Source organism: Neomonachus schauinslandi, chromosome 4 (genome assembly GCF_002201575.2).
Source record: "Neomonachus schauinslandi chromosome 4, ASM220157v2, whole genome shotgun sequence".
Taxonomy (NCBI): Eukaryota; Metazoa; Chordata; class Mammalia; order Carnivora; family Phocidae; genus Neomonachus; species Neomonachus schauinslandi.
Genome location: NC_058406.1, coordinates 8,636,051 through 8,655,143, shown reverse-complemented (window position 1 = coordinate 8,655,143; position 19,093 = coordinate 8,636,051). Strand labels below are relative to the sequence as shown.

At 53.4% G+C, this 19,093-nt stretch overlaps 1 protein-coding gene across 2 annotated transcripts in view; it reads right to left on the bottom strand.

The window, feature by feature from the left end:
• Nucleotides 1-1,220: 1,220 nt before the first annotated feature.
• MFN2 (mitofusin 2) overlaps nucleotides 1,221-19,093 on the bottom strand; it is a 28,835-nt gene continuing 10,962 nt past the window's right edge. For both annotated transcript variants that reach the window (XM_021684045.1, XM_021684046.1), the window contains 15 exons: nucleotides 16,056-16,218; nucleotides 15,262-15,386; nucleotides 14,460-14,568; nucleotides 14,247-14,354; nucleotides 12,605-12,758; nucleotides 12,317-12,384; nucleotides 12,050-12,171; nucleotides 9,972-10,098; nucleotides 9,467-9,571; nucleotides 9,111-9,213; nucleotides 8,454-8,674; nucleotides 7,655-7,810; nucleotides 5,636-5,832; nucleotides 4,658-4,792; nucleotides 1,221-3,334 (listed from right to left, as the gene is read on the bottom strand). In XM_021684045.1, the coding sequence (XP_021539720.1) occupies nucleotides 3,265-3,334; nucleotides 4,658-4,792; nucleotides 5,636-5,832; nucleotides 7,655-7,810; nucleotides 8,454-8,674; nucleotides 9,111-9,213; nucleotides 9,467-9,571; nucleotides 9,972-10,098; nucleotides 12,050-12,171; nucleotides 12,317-12,384; nucleotides 12,605-12,758; nucleotides 14,247-14,354; nucleotides 14,460-14,568; nucleotides 15,262-15,386; nucleotides 16,056-16,218 (1,963 nt within the window). In that variant the 3' untranslated portion in view covers nucleotides 1,221-3,264. The remainder of the gene's footprint in view (nucleotides 3,335-4,657; nucleotides 4,793-5,635; nucleotides 5,833-7,654; nucleotides 7,811-8,453; nucleotides 8,675-9,110; nucleotides 9,214-9,466; nucleotides 9,572-9,971; nucleotides 10,099-12,049; nucleotides 12,172-12,316; nucleotides 12,385-12,604; nucleotides 12,759-14,246; nucleotides 14,355-14,459; nucleotides 14,569-15,261; nucleotides 15,387-16,055; nucleotides 16,219-19,093) is intronic.

The following is a 19,093-nucleotide window of genomic DNA, read 5'->3' as shown; positions in this document are numbered from 1 at the left end:
GGAAGGAAGGAAGGAAGGAAGGAAGGAAGGAAGGAAGGAAGGAAGGAAGGAAGGAAGGAAGGAAGGAAGGAAGAAAAGTAAGTTTGAAAGCCACTGGGCTTTGGGAAATTAAGACAGGCTCCAATCCAGGACCCATCAGCCCTACAGTGCTGATATTGGAACATCTGAAAGCCCCTAGTCCCATGACTACTCTTAGGAAGTTTCCAGTAGCAATTGTGTTCTGGCCCCCAACCCCGGAGGGCTGATAAGATGTGGACTGTGTTATCAGGACAGGATTCATTAATTCAGCAAGTATCAATACTGAGTTCTGATTCTGTGCCAGGCACCGGACTAGATGCTTGGCACGTTATCAATAAACAAAACAAACAAAAATCTCAGGCCTTACAGAGCTAGTGTTCTAGCACATGGACACACCAAACTGTATTACGTGCTAGAGGATGGTTACTCGGAAAACATGGCTATTCCACAGGCTGCAGGGTAACGGTCCTCGGAAGTACCAGGAACAGGGAAGGAAAGAGGGATTTTAAATAGGGTAGTCTGGGAAGATCCAGACGAGGTAACATCTCAGCAGGCTTGGAGGTAAAAGAATTAGCTGTGACGTCTGGGGGAACAGGCAAAGGGTCAGCCAGGGCCAAGACTTAAGGAGGTTATGTACTTAGCAGTTTCAAACAGCAAGGAACCAGTGTGGCCAAAGCGGAGGGCACCAGGGAGTGCGGGGTGGTCGGAGGAAGTTCAGACCCACAAAGTGCCACTGGAGTCCAGGATGACACCCCAAGTTTGTGGCCTGGGCATCGGGAAGGATGAGGCTGCCACCGAGCACGGTGCTGAGAGTGGGGGCACCAGAGCCTGGGGCACACGTGTGGGGGGCCAGGAAGGCGGACAAGTCACTGCCGAGGGCCCTTCAAAAAACAGAAAGCTCACAGCCAAGTTCTCAGAAGGCAAACTAGGGTGGGTCAGTCTGAGTCATTACTTTTTAAGCGAAAAATGAATGGCTTGGAGTTACACCGAAATCTGTAAAGACATCACTCTAGATTTCCTGGTTCTTAAAGATCAGTTATGCCTTTTGTTCTCAGAGTATCAGAGTCCTTCCAAGAGCAAGAGGAACCCATAGGCAGATTACAGTTGGAACTTCCCCTTAACAAAGTTAAGGTCATTTCAAAATACAACCTGCAGACGTGGTTTGCATCAAAACAGTAAACTGAGGTCCCACAAAGTGTTTCCAACTAGGTTTTATTTTAGTGCCAATATTATCAGCAATGATACAGGAGTAATTCAGGCAAATAGATCACCTTAAGTACATCAGAGAAAAAACTCACTGTGTCAAGCATGTCTCACACTCCAGCAAACGAACGTAAAACCAGAGAACAAAGTTAGCAGCATTAAATTAAAGTGCTTTTTGCCACACTTCTGTCAAGAGTCTTTCCCTCACTGGGATAAATTTAATTTTACTTACTGTATAAGAAACTCAAAATTCCATTCATTGCCCAGGGGCTACATTCAAAAACATTCATGTTTAGTTATTAAATAATTTCTTTTTCCCCAAAAAGCACAAAATTCACTGGAATCATGTGACAATGATTTCTCCCGACACGCTGGAAGTGATCACCACCTAGGCCTGGCAAAAAGCTCAGAACATGCCCCTGCCGTGGGGCGATCTGGGCGAGGTCCACCACTTGGTTCCACATGGCAGGTGCACTAAGGGTCTGAAAGATAAGTGGGCACCTGGAGAAGGTGCCACCTGCGTGGCCAACTACCGGTGAGCAGAGGCCACCAACTCATTTCCCGGAAGCCAGAGGGCGGGGGGGATTCAAGAGGACAAGCCCCACCTCTCTGCCTGAGCCCCACCTCTTTCTGGGAGACAGGACCTGCTGGTTTCTAGGAAGGTTTCAGACCTGAACTGTGAAGGCTGCTTGCCCCAGTTAACACCTTGGGAGACAGGAACCTGCCCCCACTTCAACCAGTAACAATCCCAAACTCAACAGGAAACATTTCTCAAAGTCAACACGAGGCCAGGTGAGGGTCAGTAAGAGGCTCTGGGGATCAGGGAGGATGGGAGGACCGGAGGATGGCTGCTGGGTCTCCCACACCGTCTCTCAGCCAGCTGCAGCCTCCCTGGCACCGGAGACAGTCCAGAGGACCGGTGGCCAAGGGCAGCCTGGGCCAAGGCAGGGGCGGGAGCGTTTCTTAAGGAACCTAACAGGGACGCAATCAAGCCTTAAGGAACCTAACAGGGATGCAATCAAGCTAAGAGCGTGGGCTCTCAGACCCTGTGAGCCCCTCACAGAGCAAGGTCAAACAGAAGGCCCTGTTCTCCGTGGACTCCACATTCTCCAGCCATCCTGGACGGGCTCCACCCCTCTTCCTCCGCCATCTTTCCTTCAGCTACATCCTTGAACGCTCTGGACCAAACCATCTCTGACCAACAATAAGACCAGACAACACGGGCTAAGGACTGAAACCAGAACAAGGGACCCAAAGAGGAGGAGGGAGGTCAAGGCCCTCCCTCATCGTGGAACCAGCTACCTGCTCTCTCCACACGGCCCCTCCCGCAGCCACTCTGACTCCAGCCACTTCTGCAACATCTTTCCCAACCCCAGGGCAACGAGGGCAACGAGGCCTGCCTCAGCCTACAACCCACGGCAAGCCCCACCCCTCCAAGACGTGTCTGAAATGCTCTGCCGAAGGAGCGAAGCACAAACGCTGAAGGGCCAAACTGACACACACACAGGCAACAGCCCTTCTGGGACGGACTTGGCCTTTCTGGAACTTGTTCTAATGCAACCTGGGAAGAAAACTCAACCCTCCCTAAGGCGGCCTTTCTCTGCAGGGGTGCTGGAGTGCGCGGCAGGCGGGTGTGCTCGGGTCAGTGTTAGTGTTGGCCGGAGAAGGGGGTCTGCCTGATACCCTTAAAGGCTCCAACCAGGCATTCGGCAGTGCGGGCAAATCCCAAGACTTTGTCAAGCACTCAAATGAGTCTCAATCAAGTGCACCCGACAAAGCAAAGACTCGACTCCTCGGTACCATGCCGTCCAAAGTCATCATTTAAAAAGTCTCTTTTAGGGGTACGAGCCAGATCTTCCTGCAACAGCAGGCAAAGGGGGGAAAAAAAAACTAGCGATTAGGGGCTCAAAATGGTATGAGACGGGGGTGCTTTCGCTCTCACGGTGGCGGCCACAGGCAGGAGCTGTGCGTGGCCCTGGTGGGAGGCCCACACGGCTGGCGGCACCGCCCTTCCCCACGCGGGCTCCGGCTCATGGCGGCCCACTATCTGCTGGGCTGCAGGTACTGGTGAGTGAACATGTTGAGCTCGCTGTCCAACCAACCGGCTTTATTCCTGCAGAGAAATGGTTCTTCTGTAGCACTCAGAGCTGATCACGGGCAATAGCGTGACAGGCCAAGCGCTGTTCTAAGGACGTTTAACATGTAGCTTCGTTTACTCCTCTGATCACCCCCACTCCACAGATAAGGAAAAGAGGCCCAGAGAGGTCACGTAACTTCCTACAGTCACACTCTCATGGTGGAGCCAAAAGTCGGGCTTTTCTGACCCTCAAGCCCTATGCTGGCTTCCCCTGACTACAGGCAAGTCCCCAAACTGTCCGGAACTCGGTTTTCCTGTCGGTGAGGGGTTGGGTTGCCGGATACACAGCCCTTACGGGTTCCCCCCGTCCCCATTGGTGACGAGCAGCAGACACACACTCCACCACACACACCCCGCATGAGATGTCCCATGTGTCCCTAGAGGAGGCCTGAGCCAGGCTGGTGGGTGGGGAGGGCGCATCTGCACTGTCAGGGAGGGAAAGTCCACTTGTCACCAAGGGGGCTGGCAATGACGTCAGCGGCGGGGGCAGGAAGCACAGGGTCCCCGTGTGCAGATGTTATCTCAGGCTGAGCGGGCCAGGGACCTTTGCACAGCGCTTTTAGGTTCAGCTCTGTGGCTCTGTCATGAAATCCTGCTCCGTCTTACGGATGAAAACGAAACCTAAGAAAGCTCCATGACCTGTCCAAACATGAGTGCCTGGGCCAGAACCCAGGTCTCCGGCTCCTTAGAATCATCCTCTCCAGCGAAGCACGGACGGAAGCTCTGACTTTCAACAGGGACCCCACATGGATCTGGGTGCCAATGCGGGCCCTGCCAGCCACCTGGTGCCTACCCCGCTCTCCTTCAGGTAAAAATGCTGACCTGCCCCCTTCCCTGGGCTCAGAGAGAAATGGAGTAAAGCGTGTGGCAGGTCTAGCCCAGAGTCCCCAGCACACAGTAGACAATGAAAGATAATCAATGTGCAGAGTATCACAGACTGCTAAGACTATGCACACCTGGATTCTTCTACTCCTGGCCTGACCATCTCCTATGGGACCCCAGACAAGTTACTTAACTTCCTTTTACAAAAAGGAAATGGGTCACACGAGCCTGGAGGGATGCCGAGGGCTCAAGCGCCAGCCACGGGCCACTAAGGAGAAGCAGACGCCTTGGTTCCTCCACCACCAGCACGGCCCCGACTGCAAGCGTCTGGATGCCAGGGACCTACGTCTCGAACCTCCAGCAGCATGCCATCTAACCTCTCACACACAAGGGAGGTTCGTGTCCACGCCCAAGACACAGACGCGCCCGCGCTGCACACCGGAGCCCACCACCTCTGAGCACCCAGGCCGACCTCACCTGAGCAGCTTTGCTTTGCTCTGAAGTGAATCGAGAACTTCAATTTTCTTGTTCATGGTGGCAATTTCCTGCTCCAGGTTCTCCCGGGTGACATCGACTTGCTGGCACAGATGAGCAAAGGTCCCAGACAGCTCCCTGGGGGAGAGAGAGGCAGGGTGGACCGGACCACACAGCTGTTCTGCAGAACACCGTCGCTGGCTAAATCCTACCGAGCGCAGCGCAGCCCGTGTGTCAGCCGCTGGTAGCTCCGGCCAGCGTGCCAGCCCAGCGTGGCACAATCCTGCCCGCCCTCTGCCGAGGCCGTGGACGTCACAGCCACCACCCACTCAGCATCACCACAGGAGAGAGCCAGGAGCACCCTGGCTTGGGCACAACGGGCCAGGATTCAGATCCCGGCCCTGCCGCTAATCACCTGGTGGCAGGGGAAAAGGGACGACTCCTCCAGTCTGTTTACCCGTTTGAATAAAGGAGATGCCAATACAAACAATGTCTACTTCAAAGGGGTCACAGAGAAAACGAAAAATGAGATGCGAAGTGCCTAGCAAGGGGCCCGCTACGCAGCGACGTAAGGCAGGCAGGCCAGTACTCCCGTCCACCAGCCAGGCCAAGCAATCCAGCCCCAGCTGCCCAAAGCTATGCCAGAGGACAGGCTTGTGGCTTAGCATCTCAGAGCTCTGCCTATAAACCAAGCCAAGGCAAGCTTTAATAAATGCTGCAAGTAATGTCCCTCATCTTCGTCTTCTCATATCCACCCTCCTTAGGGGAACAAAGGCCTACGTGGTCCCAGCCCAAGACCTAAGGTGTCCCTGGAAAGACCCCTCTCCCCGTCCCTGGTTTCAAAGCCGGCACAGCACAGCTGAAGGCCAGTGGCAGATGATGCTCGGGACCCAGCGGTTTCCAGGCCAGGTCCAAAAGGGAAGCTAGAGGGAAGTCCTAAGCCACAGGCGCTGGCCCCTCGGCACGGACGAGGACACTCACTGCTGCACTTGGTGGCTGCAGTTGGAGCCCGTGTAGCTGATGACGAGCTGTAGCTTCTCGCTGGCATACTCTACAAACTGGCGCTTGAAGGCCCTCTCCTTGGCCTTGGTGGTCCATGTCAGACGCTCGTAGACATACAGGAGGCCATAGAGCCCAAAGGAGAGGGCGATGAGCCGCCAGCCCACCGCCTTCCACACCTGCAGAGACACAGTGATGAGCCGACGCAGACTCTCTGCCATCCCACTGCCCATCCTCTCGGCTGTCACTGCCAGACTTGCCCAAGGGCCCCAGTTCAGAAACAAGGGTAACTGAGTGTTGGCCACATGACATAACTCATGCAAAGGAGGTGAGGAGAAAGGGAAGGTGGTGTTAAGATGAGAAGCATAGACCCAGACACTCAGAATTCCTAAAACTGAACGTGGGCATGCTCTACGGTGACATTCCATTCCAATGGCCCTGACAAGTACAATTCTTTTTTTTTTTTTTTTTTTAAAGATTTTATTTATTTATTCATGAGAGACAGAGAGAGAGAGAGAGGCAGAGGGAGAAGCAGGCTCCCAAAGAGCAGGGAGCCCAATGCGGGACTCGATCCCAGGACCCTGGGATCATGACCTGAGCCGAAGGCAGACGCTTAACCATCTGAGCCACCCAGGCGCCCGACAAGTACAATTCTGCATTTCGTTCCTTGGTCGGTGGCTCCTGTTCGTCTGGTCTGTAATACTTTGGTTCAAGGCAGTGTGGTTATAGTCAAAGAGCACTGGACATGGAGCTAGAAATCAAGGCTTCAGTGCTGCCTGCCTGCCTGAAACGTGGGCAAGTTTCTTTACACCCATTCTTCCCAAAAGAGGCATAATGGCCTCCACCCAACTCACAGGGTTGTTTGGGTAAAATGGGGTATTTAAGAGGGTCTCATGACCATCAAGTATCAGCATCTGAGCTAATGACGCTCTGTCAGGTCACTGTCTATGAATAAAGCAGCACAGCACGCACCACCGACAGAGAGGGAAGGCAAGGGGCCTCAGATTTGTTCCCCCCGCAGCCCTCCAAGCCAAGTACAACTCCTGGCAGTTTTGTTACCTTCACATCTGCAACCCCATATAGCTCAAAAGACCGTGACCGAGAAAGCGAGGCTGCATTGTCAGGAAAACTCAACGTGTTACCTATTCTGGCTGCATCGTATCTTGGGTCAGGACGTGGGGGGCACCCCAGTTATCAAGAAAGCAGCCTGTGATCTCAGGCCCTGGGGTGGAAAGGGGAAGGGCAAGAAAACCAGGAGATAGACAGACAAGGGTTCAAGGCCCAGTCTGGGCTCTTTGTCTTAAACCCCTGCAGGTTTTGCTCTCAGCTTCCTCACCTACAAAGGAGAAGCACCTGGCCACACCCACCTATCTAGAACCCAGCTTTGTCCATTTCTTAGGCCTCTTCTCTGCCCATCATGTAGTATGGGCCCCACTGGGGCCAAACATGGCCTTGAGATCAGAGTTCCAATCCTAACTCTATGTCTCTGGCAAGCCAACAAGACATTCCTCCTCTGTAAGACAGGACTGGTGCTGTCTAAACCTCACGTTAGTGGAGCGAGACTTAAAGAAGTCAAAGAATGGGGCGCCTGAGTGGCTCAGTCAGTCGAGCGTCTGCCTTCGGCTCAGGTCATGATCCCGGGGTCCTGGGATCGAGTCCCGCATCAGGCTCCTTGCTCCGCGGGAAGCCTCCTTCTCCCTCTCCCACTCCCCCTGCTTGTGTTCCCTCTCTGACTGTGTCTCTCTCTGTCAAAAAAATAAATAAAATCTTTAAAAAAAAAAAAAAAGAAGTCAACGAATACACGATGAAGCTTAGGCTCAGGCTGTGCACAGCTCCCCACGCAACCACAGTGAACAGTCGCTGGCGGCCGTGAAACCACCGGCGTGCCCACCATGACACACTACTGGGCCAATGCAGGGACCCCCGCCAGGACTGTGCCCCTTGGCCCCCACCCGCCTGCCCACCTGCCCCCAGCCTTCCCGGGCAGGGCTTGTCACTGACCACGCCTCCAACAACGAGAATGCCCATGGAGGTCCTGGACGTCAGGGAGGCCAGGCCGGTGACCATGGAAACCATGAGCTCTTCCTGGGTGAGGGAGCCCTGCGGCAGCGGGGGCATGCTGGGGTTGGCTGGCGTCAGAGGGATGGGGCGCTGCACCTGAAGAGGGACAACGAGAGGGCTAACTAAGAAGAGTGTGGCAAGTCTCTCATTCAACAGAACTCTCAGTGAGCCTCCGGGCCCGGAGGCTGGGAACAGGATCACAGCATGGCTCTGCAATTTCCAAAAGACAAAAAAACAAACAAACAAACAAAAAACAAACAACAAATGAGCTTTGCATGCAGCCAGGAAGAATTTAGGCTTCGTAACAGATCTGCCAGCCCCAAGGGGAGCACTAGAGGACCCCACAAAATGTGAGCACTGGCCGTCCCACCAAGTGTGGGATGTGCACCAGGAACAATACACACAATAATTCAAGTGGAAGAAAGGACGAGAGTGGTTTGAAATCTGAACTGTGAAATGGTGCCATATGGGCACACTTAAATCTTCTGTATTTAATAGACACTTATTTTAATATAAGAAAAAAAACTCAGCTCACGTTTTAAATTTGACAATTATCAGTGCGTAGGGTAACATTCGACCGAATTGTGGCAAAAACCTGGAACCGTGACGTGCCGTCTGGCTGGCAGCAGACGTGCCACGGCGGTTACCGCAGGAAAGCCCCGTCAGCCCGGCCTGGGTGTTTGCAGGCAGGGTGCAGAAGGGCCTCCGGAGAGTCCCGAGGGTCAGGGACGCTGCTTGCCTGGTCATTGTAGCCCATCAAGGCCCGGCGGCTATTCTTGGGGCCCAGGAACCTATTCACCAGCATGGTCCAGCCGAGGGAAAAATGGAACTCGATGTCCTCCTGAAAGTCAGCACACAGCTTGTCACAGTTCAGGTCATAGCTGAGGGAGAAGCACTGCCGAGGGACCAGCATGTCTATCTGACTCCGCATAGACGCAGGAAGGAGGGGTTTCAAACCATCTGTCAGGAGCAGAAATGAGAAGGCCCATCAGCTCGGCCCTGTGCTGCACATGGAGGCCGTGCCGGCCACCGTCGAGGCTCATGCTGACGGTTCGGCAGGAGTGGGCCCGTGGGGCCCGTGGGGCTGCACGTCCCTCTCCCAGAGAGGCAGGCCAGCACTCCCCACGGGTCTGTGGACCGAGGCGCCACACCTGCTGATGTTTATGCCAAGTGTGAATCTCAGGACAGACCAAACCCCAGCCTAGGACAGCCCCGTGGGGTCACCCAGGACGGCTTCCGGAGTCTGTGTGTGGAGTGAACGCACAACACACCCCAAGAACCTGAGGGTCTTCAGCTAACTCATCATCAAAAGTGACAAACAAGGAAAGGCCGTTGTTTCTGTGGACGGGCCTCCAAAACGGACCTCTGGCAGCGCAAAGACCCCCGCAGCACTGACCTATCATGTCCTGCTGCATGGTCTGCAGGGAGTTGGTGATGGCCGTGGAACAGCGGTCGGACATATTCCGACCCAGTCCTTCCTCTATATGGCGGTGCAGTTCCTGCAAGTGGAAGGGAGAGCTTAAGAGAAGCAGCACCATGGTCGGGAGCTCCTTCTGGGGACCAACCTGAGGCCGGTCAGCCCGCACCCGCAGGTGACCGCGGAGCACTGAGTGAAGTCTGGGTCCTGCCCCCCTCGCTGAGGGGCCTAGACACAGACCAGCAGGGGCTGAACCACTGTCCCGCATGGGCCATTCCACCCCATAGCCAAAAGGGATGGGGGTGAGCGCAGAACACCTGCCACTGACAACTCACGTTCTTGTAGACCTTGAGGACCACCGGGGAAGGGTGGAAATCCATCTGGTACTCGTCCACCAGCACCGAGAGGCGTCTAATCTCTTCCGCCATCGCGGTGGACACCTGTGGGACGGGGCGCACCGTCAGGTACGGAGGGCGAGCCTGCTTCCGTCCTGCAGCATCAGGAGAGGCTAAGCAACTCTCACAGATTGCACCAGCTCCCCCGTGAGCCGGCAGTCTCCTCAGCTCACTTCCAGCGGGAAAGCTTCTGAGGGAGAAGGGATGTGACAGATGGGCGGGCAAATGCTCACCCGAAATGTGGAGGGGAGGCCCGGAGGATGGGGACTGGCCCAGGGAGCCCCAGGTGGTGGGGGGGGTACTGTGGGCTCGAGTCAGGGCCACATCTCCCTCCGGGAGGCTGAGAAACCGCCAGGATGAGGACGTGTGCTCTTTCACCTTCCCGGCACCCCGGATGTGACTTGGAGTCCCGATCTCCCCGGGGTGCTTCCTCCCCACTCCTTACCTGCCTCTCCACCTCCTCTGTGATCTGCTTAATCCGCAGCTTGTAGTCCTGCGCCAGGAGCTCCAGCTGCTTGTCAATAAACCTCAGCCGCTCTTGCCGCTCTTCCCGCATTTCCAGGCAGTAAACCCTGAGAGAGCGCGCACTGGTTTCAAGAGCGGGTCCCCGCCCAACCCAGCAGAGGAGTGAGGGGACACCGGAAAGCCTGCGTGTGCCCCGGTGGTGGCCCCAGAGGTATCACGCACATGCCCAGAGACGCGCTCTCCCCCCTCCCAGCTGCCAGCCACGTACTCTTGGGACTTCCACCTCAGAAGGGGTGGTGGCAGGGCAGGGAGGGTGCTTTCAGGGGGCTTAGAAAAAGTTCTGCCCATTCACAGAGGAAAATAAAAAACTCAGTCTCATTAGTCATCGGGGCAATGAAATTAAAAAGAGGTTCTACTCTATGCAGGCAGAAGCCTGACAGAAATCAGCAAGTCTGAAGTGCTGGCAAAGCTCGGGGAGCGCCGAGTCCCAGCAGCGCACTGCTGGTGGGACTGGGAGCACATTCAGCTGTTTGAGAGAGCAACAAAGGAAAACAGGGTAAAACTGAAAATGCACGCACCCCAAGATGGAACAGTTGTACCTCCAGGAGTTAATCCCAGACAGACTCTTACAAATGTACACAAGGGGACCGTAAACTGGTGTCCACTGCAGCAGGGTTTGCAGTAGGGAAATAATGCAATCTAAAGGTCAACCCCCAGGAGGGGTGCCTGGCTGACTGAGTCAGTGGAGCATCCAACGCTTGAGCTAGGGGTTGTGCGTTCAAGCCCCATGCTGGGTACAGAGATCACTTAAATAAACAAAAACTTTAAAAAATCCATGGGAAAATGATGTATATTCCCAAGGGAATACCAATGGCAGTTCATAGTCCCAAACTCCAACTCTATGTTATCCACAGGGTAGGGGGTAACACCAGTGCTGAGCAGAAACAAACACGAGGTGCGCTAACACGGACAGTCCCGATATGACGTCCCCGTATCTAAAGCAACATTACATATTCTTCAGGATCTATGTGAAAGTACTTTTTAAAGGATGACAGCTACACACCAAATTCATGGTTGTGGCTGCCTCTGGGGAATGGGCAGAATGACAGCGGGGCAGGGGCTGAAGAATCAAAGAGCATGTAATGGTTTTTTTATTTCAACTTTTAAGATAACGTAAAGCAAATGCTGAAGGAATCAAGATGTTTTTATATTATTCTCTATATTTTCCTTATAAATGTCTACAAAAAAAGGTTATTTTTAAAAAATATGGGACACCTGGGTGGCTCAGTTGTTAAGCATCTGCCTTTGGCTCAGGTCACGATCCCAGGATCCTGGGATCGAGCCCCACATCGGGCTCCCTGCTCAGCGGGAAGCCTGCTTCTCCCTCTCCCACTCCCCCTGCTTGTGTTCCTGCTCTCGCTTGCTGTCAAATAAATAAATAAATAAATAAATAAATAAAATATTTTTTGAAAATTAAAAAATAAAATAAATTAAAAAATGTGTCCTGGGGTGCCCGGGTGGCTCAGTCGATTGAGCATCTGACTCCAGATTTCAGTTCAGGTGATGGTCTCCGGGTCCTGAGACTGAGCCCTGAGTCGGGCCCAGCACTCAGCCAGAAGTCTGCTTGAGGTTCTTTCTTTCTCTCCCTCTGCTCCCCCCCCACACCTAAAATAAATAAATCTAAAACAAAAAAAGAAGAAAAAGAAGAAGAAGAAGAAAAGTATCCTGGGGGCGCCTGGCTGGCTCAGTCGGTGGAGCATGCCACTCCTATTCTCGGGGCTATGAGTTCAAGTCCCACGTTGGGTGTAGAGCTTACTTAAAATAAAATCTTTAAAAACAAAAAAACGTGTCCTGCTTCAAGCTCTGAGAAATGCTGCAGTGCTCGGTGTGCTGCTAGGCCCAGGCCTCCAACACGGGCTTGAGGGAGACCACCCTACAGACCACAGAGGACAACCAGACACCCGACGGCCATCCCCCCCAGGCTACTCCACGTGGACCTAACTGGGCCTGAGGGCAGCCCCGACACTCAGCTCTGCCAGCACAGCTGCAGGCTCTCACCGCTGCTCCTGTGCCGCAATGTGCAGGGAGTCCATGATGAAACGAACTGCTTCGGCAATCTGCTTGGCCCGGACTGTGTGCTGCTCAAATTTGGTCTTCACCGCAGACTGGGAGATGCACTCCTGGAACCGATAAGAGGTGCTGAGGGGGCAGGGGCCACCAGGGCCCACGAGCCACGGGCCAGGCTCTGGCATTCACTGCCAGGGACATGGCTGGTGGGTGCTGGGGAGCCACAAAATAACCAGATACCGGAATCAAAGGGCTCACCTCAAATCGCCTCTCAAAATTCTGAAACTCAAACATCCGCACTTGAAAGCCTTCTGCAAGAGCGCCCCCTAGGAGAATTGCACCATGTGAGTTGGGAAATAACTGCACAGCAGAGGAAAATGGTGAAATCCCCCGAAAGCCAATCCCACCGGGCACCGGGCTTAACACTCTCACTCATGGCTCTTCTTACCACCTCATTCTCAGAACGATCTTCTACCGGCTGACTTAGCACAAACCAACTGTCTCACACATTAGGGAAAAGGAAGAAGGAAGTTTGTTCCAAGTCACCTCCTTCAGGCATGCCCTGGGCCTTCTGGATCCTGGCGTTGAGCACCTCCTTGGCAGACACAAAGAAGATGCGGTCTCCAGCCTGGCCTCGATCCACCACGCCCAGCTCATCCACCAGGAAGCTGGTACAACGTTCCATGTGCTGCCGCCGCACCTGAAGCCCAAGCATATGGGTGTGACCAGGTGGGGTGCCGGTGGGCCCCTCCTGATGGAGCCCACAGCCCCCAACTGCCTCTCTAAAGAACAGGTAATATAATATAGTCACATGGTTCAGTAACCCAAAGGTGCAAACACACACACACACACACAAAGAACTCATCTCCCACCATCACTGTTCTCTAGCCACCAAGCTCCCCAAAACCAACAAGATGGGGGTTTCTTGAGGTATAGGCTGCCACAGCTCTTTTATGCACATACAAGCAGAAATGCTTAAAGATGTAGGATGCCTGGGTGGCTCAGCTGGCTAAGCATCCAACTCTGGATTTCGGCTCAGGTCATGATCTCAGGGTCCTGGGATCAAGCCCCATGTCGGGCTCCGCATTCAGCATGGAGTCCACTTGGGATTCTCCCTCTCCCTCTGCCCCTCCCCCCACTCATGCTCTAAAATAAAATAAATTTTTTTACTTAAAATTAAAAAAAATAAATGCTTAAACATGCCCCAAACTGCCTCTTATTAGAACGAGCACAGTGTCTCACTTTGGTGCCCCAGAAGGAAAGGAAGGCAGGAGCCAAGAAATAAATCTAAACCTGGTCTCTATCCTGCCAAGCCGAGTCCTCCCAGGGCCTTGTTTATAAAATGAGAGAGACCCAGGGGCGCCCGGGTGGCTCAGTCGGTTAGGTGTCCGCCTTGGGCTCGGGTCATGATCCCAGGGTCCTGGGACTGAGCCCCGCGTCGGGCTCCCTGCTCAGCAGGGAGTCTGCTCCTCCCTCTCCCCTGCAACTCCCTCTGTTGCTCCCCCTGCTCGTGCTGTCAAATAAATAAAATCTTTAAAAATAAATAAATAAATAAATAAAATGAGTGACCAGAAAATCCCTTCTAGCTCTGAAATCCTAGGAATCCTAGGGTTCTACTGCCAGGTGCTTTCCTCAATGTTAGCAGATTTCTTCCTTTCAACAACTCTGTTACATCCACGTCACAGGCGAGGAGCTTCCCAGTCACACTGCCCAGCGTCAGCCTGCCCGCTGCGCGCTTCGCCATCCCATGTTACCCATCTACTACTCCTTTCTCTTTCCTTTCATGCAGAACAAGCAAAGAATTATGAATTGTCAGTGAGGATCAATTCTTCTCCGATCCTCCTTTAAGCTTCTTTCCTGGATGGCTTCCAAAAGCTGAGCCTGTTCTAGAATGATTAATTCTTTATGAACTGAAGCGAGCACTAGCCTCAAACAAGGACGTGGCTGATGCGGTGGGGACGCTGTTCCGACCTGGACAGCAGCCTTCTGAAGAGTAGAGGGAGCGGGGCGGGGGCGTGGCGGACGGGGGAAGTGAAGAGAGTGCTCTCAGAGCCCTCGGAGGAACACTTGGGAAACCTCCGGTGATGAATTCTGTCACAGGCCTGATGTGGCCTGGGAGCCCATGAAGAGCCCCTGGGTAGACACACAGGGTGGCACTCCCCAAACTGACGAATAAAGAGCCACCAACCTCTTCCATGTACTCAGGCTCCGAAGCAGACGCGTCCCAGCGGTTGTTCAGGATGAAGATGTTCGGGCGGGACAGGCGCTCACTGACCTTGTGGAAGAACTGCTTCTCCTGATGGGGCAAAGACCTCAGTATAGGAGGGGTGGTGTCGGCCAAGCCCCCCTTCCCACCCAGCTGGGTTCTAGGGGGTACAGGAAGAGGTGGAAGAGGGGCTACCGTCTGCATCAGCGTAGACTCCGAGTTGGCCACCAGCACAAACACATCGGCGTCCAGGCAGAACTTGTCGATCCAGCTGTCCAGCTCCGTGGTGACATCGATGCCAGGGCTAGAGGTGACAGAGGCAAACTATCATCAGGCACCCAGACCGGGGGCTCTGTTCTTCCTGCTTTACACAGACCCGAGGCAGCCAGGCAAGGGAGGAAGAAGTTACAGATCTGAGAGAAAGTGGGCCTGGCCTTTATCAGAGGGATGTTTACTTTTCACTTCATACGCTTCTTAATTGTCTGAAAATGTGTATCTGTTCCATCCCTGTGTCACTTTCATAAAAACAACGATTTGTAATTTCACTTTGGGGATAACAATTAAGGTAAAATTTTACATGCATGTGAGTCCCATAAGCACCAAAGTACCGTACATACTTCCCAAGATAGTTATAACCTGTCCCCAAAGTGTTCCTTCAAGAACATTAAATACCACACAGACCCCACCACCGCCAGCCTCCACCCCTAACACATGCACCAACATTGGGTCGAGGCTGAGACCCTCCTTCACTTTTGGGCGTCCCCCCCATCCCTCTTTATAGACCATCACTGGGACCTCTCCAGGGCACTGACACCAACGGATACAGTAACCAGCCCCTGGGAAATCCAGGAGACAGGATTTGGCTGAGCCAGTTTGAAAGGCGGTCTACTTAAGGAGAGCAACGACAGGCCCCAGGGGAAACTGGCCTGGATGATGCCAAACCAGAAACCTGGAGACTGCCCAGTTTGGACCTCCAAAGGAGGCCCTTTCCTCTCACCTGTCCATCAGCACGAGGTCATCCTTCAGAAGCGGACACTTAGAGTTGGGCCACATCACACTCACCAGGCTGCCAGCATGCAGCTGCTCGTCCTGGTGAAGGGCATGGGCCAGCTGGTTCACAGTCTGACAGGGGAGGAGGGAAAGAAAGAGAGGTCAGGGCTGAGGAAGAGTCACCCGGCAGGAGGCTGCGGCAGCCCAACGCTGCAGTCTGCCCTGCGACCCCGTCTTCTTTCTTTTCACACGAAAAGCCAAGAGCACGGAGTTGCAGTAAGAAACCACTGTTCTTCACTCCCCTTTTAAGCTTCTTTCTGGGAGGTTGTCCTAAAGCTGCGGTTATTCTGCACCGATGAGTTCTTTATGACCCAAAGCAGCATCTAGCCCCAAAGAGGACGCAAACGGTTCTCAGAAAAATAAACACGGACTAGCCGCTAGCTGTTGATTCAGAATCCTGGAGCCAGTGCGGGAATCGCTCTCAAGCAGCCGCTCAGGAAATGAGGCACAGGCTTGCTTCATGGCAGAGAGAGGACGGCTGGCCTGCCTGGCATTCCACAAGGACCTGGAGCCTCCTAACTCTCGACCCTCCCCGAAGATCTGGCATCTCCTTGATGGCTCAGCTCCAACAGGGCTTCCCATCCACCCCCACGGGGGCACTGCCCTCTCCCTTAAGGTGCTGTCAGTCCGCTCGCAAGGGACGTCCCGGTTGGTCTAAGCTCTAAGGCCACCAGCACGCCCAAGGCCGAAAGCCAAGCCCGCAGGCTCCAGCTGGAGTGGTCCCTGCCACAGCCCCCTCACCTTGACGCTGCGCTTCTCCTCCGAGCCCTCTGTGAGGAGGAAGGCCTCATGACCGTCTGTGCCCTCGACCCGCAGGAAGCAGTTGGTGGTGTGGCCGATCCCGGAGGGCAGAACCTTGTCCCAGAGCATGGCATTGATCACGGTGCTCTTGCCGTTGCTCGTCCTGTGAGGGGATACCGGCCATCAGGGAAGTTCCCCATACCTGCATTTCAGGCTCCCACTGTGAGGCTGCTGGCCCGGAAGCCCCAAGTCTCCTTCTCTGTGGAGGCGCAGGTACCCAGACAGGCAGAGCAGGCGCTCGGTGTTTATGAGAACAGATGGACAAATGCCTCTAGCCTGTGCCCGTGATGTGCTCCCAGCTCATCACAGCAAGCCTACCCACGAGCAGACACTTAACCGGCCCTTGAGTACACCCACCGCTGACCAGCATCACCACGGAGACCACCTGTCTACCTCCGAGGGATAACGCCCTCTGCTTCTAGTGGAAACCAGGGGCTCCCCACCAGGGCGGTCTTCCTTAGTCTAAGTGACCTCAGCTGAATGACCCCCATGTCCCTGGCTTTCCACAAAAAGGCCCATTTGCAGCTGCAGCTCTTCTCCCATCGTGCTCCTCCTCACACGCGAAGCCCCGCCCTTCAGTCCCCCTGATAACTGTCACCACCGGGGAGATGACTAGAGCGTTCTTGCCCAGCACACCCCTTTCCTACATTCCAGTAAGGTGAGGGTCACATCTCTGAGATGAGGATGAAGAAATGCCAGCCCCTAGGAGTGGAGGGCCACACCTGAGGTTGGGGCCACCTTATCTTCTCAACTAGCATGGTGACCTATAATAAGTGCATGTGACTGATTTACTAACCCTCCCTGTGTATCTATAACCTTACATTCCTTTCTAGAAAGAGAATAGAAAGCCCTGACACGTCACAGAACAGGAATTTGACCTCTGGCCAACGCTTGAACACTGAAAGCTGTAAACAGGCACAACCATATCTACTCAGAATCAGGAAATGTTAGAGGCCCCTACACCTTCTCACTGATGAACGACCCTCAGCCCTTCAAAATCCTCTTGGCTAGGGGCACCTGGGTGGCTCAGTTAGGCGTGGACTCTAGGTTTCGGCTCAGGACATGAGATCAAGCCCCGGGTCAGGCTCTGCACTGGACGTGGAGCCTGCTTAAGATATTCTCTCTCTCTGCCCCTCCCCCTGCCCTCTCTACCGCACGGGTCATTAGGGGCCGGACTCAAGGCAGAGCACCTAGTCCTCAGATGACCGCTGGGTGTATAGCACCCAATGTGTCCAGGTGCCTTTTCCCTATATCAGATTTTAACCTTTTTAAAGGTACTGTGATAAAATAAGAAATGTATTTGGGGCGCCTGGGTGGCTCAGATGGTTAAGCGTCTGCCTTCGGCTCAGGTCATGATCTCAGGGTCCTGGGATCGAGTCCCGCATCGGGCTCCCTGCTCCTTGGGAGCCTGCTTCTCCCTCTGCCTTTCTCTCTCGCTCTGTCTCTCATGAATTAAAAAAAAAAAAAAAAAAAAAAAGAAATGTATTTGACTTGTTTTTTTATCTCCAGTTCCTAGAACTGAGCTCCTAAAATCCTTGTAATTTCCTAAGTGATGGGAGTGTCTTTTGTCATTCACAGGAGCCCCTTTTGAGCACGTCTGTCTATGCTGATGAGGGGATCCAGGGTGGGGTCCCTAGATAGTCTCAAAATGGGCTGGTCACCAGAAAGACCAAATGATGAGAGGACTGGAACTTTCAGCCCCACCCACCTACTTCAGGGAAAAGAGGCTGTGGATTCAACTCCATAAAAAATCTTGAACAAGGAGGTTTGATGAGCGTCAGGGTTGATGAAGGCATCCACACACCTGGAGGGTGGTACTTCTGGACCTCACCCTGTGTACCTCTTCATCGGGTGGTGGTTCTTCTGTATCTTTTATACCAAACCAGTAAACGTTAAGTCAATGTGTCCCCCACTTTGTGAGCTGCTCTAGCAAATTAATCAAACTTGAGGCGGAGTCATGGGAAAGTCCGTTCTACCGCCAGTGGGGCAGAAACCCAGGTTTCCCAACATCATCTGAAATGAGGCCAGTCTTGTGGGACCGGGCCCTTAACCTACAGGATGTGATGCTCCCTCCAGGCAGACAGTGTCAGAGCTCGGTTCTACCTGAAGGATACCCAGGGTCTGCTGAGAACTGCAGAACGGCTCCAGAGTGCGGGGAAACACTCCAGACCTCTAGTATGTACTAGATCTCCAAGTGTAACAAGGAGATCTGATGGCTAAAACCATAGGACTCTTGGAAGAAAACAGAGGAAAAGCCTCAGGACATTGGATTTGGCAAATTCTTGGACGTGACCCCAAAAGTACAGGCACAGAAGTATAAATAAACGGGACTACATCAAAATGAAACACTCCTATCAAAGGACACAGTCAACAGAGTAAAAAGGCAACCCATGGAATGGGAGGAAATATTTACAAATGACACACCTGGTAAGAGGTTAATATCTGGAATATATACAGAACTCCTACAACTCAACAAAAAAACCCACAAACAACCCAATCTAAAATGGGCAAAGGACTTGAACAGACATTTCTCCAAAGAAGATATACAAATGGCCAATAAGCACAAGAAAAGATGCTCAACATCACTTAATTAGAGGGAAATGCAAACCAAGCCCCAACAAGATCCCACCTTACACCCATCAGGACGCCTATTATCAAAGAAAGAGAAAACAAGTGTTAAGAGGATATGGAGAGGGCGCCTGGGTGGCTCAGATGGTTAAGCGTCTGCCTTCGGCTCAGGTCATGATCTCAGGGTCCTGGGATCGAGTCCCGCATCGGGTTCCCTGCTCAGTGCAGAGCCTGCTTCTCCCTCTCCCTCTGCCACTCCCTCTGCTTGTGCTCTTCTATCTCTCTGTCAAATAAATAAATAAAATCTTTTAAAAAAAAAAAAAAAAGGATATGGAGAAGGGGCGCCTGGGTGGCTCAGTCGTTAAGCATCTGCCTTCGACTCAGGTCATGATCCCAGGGTCCTGGGATCG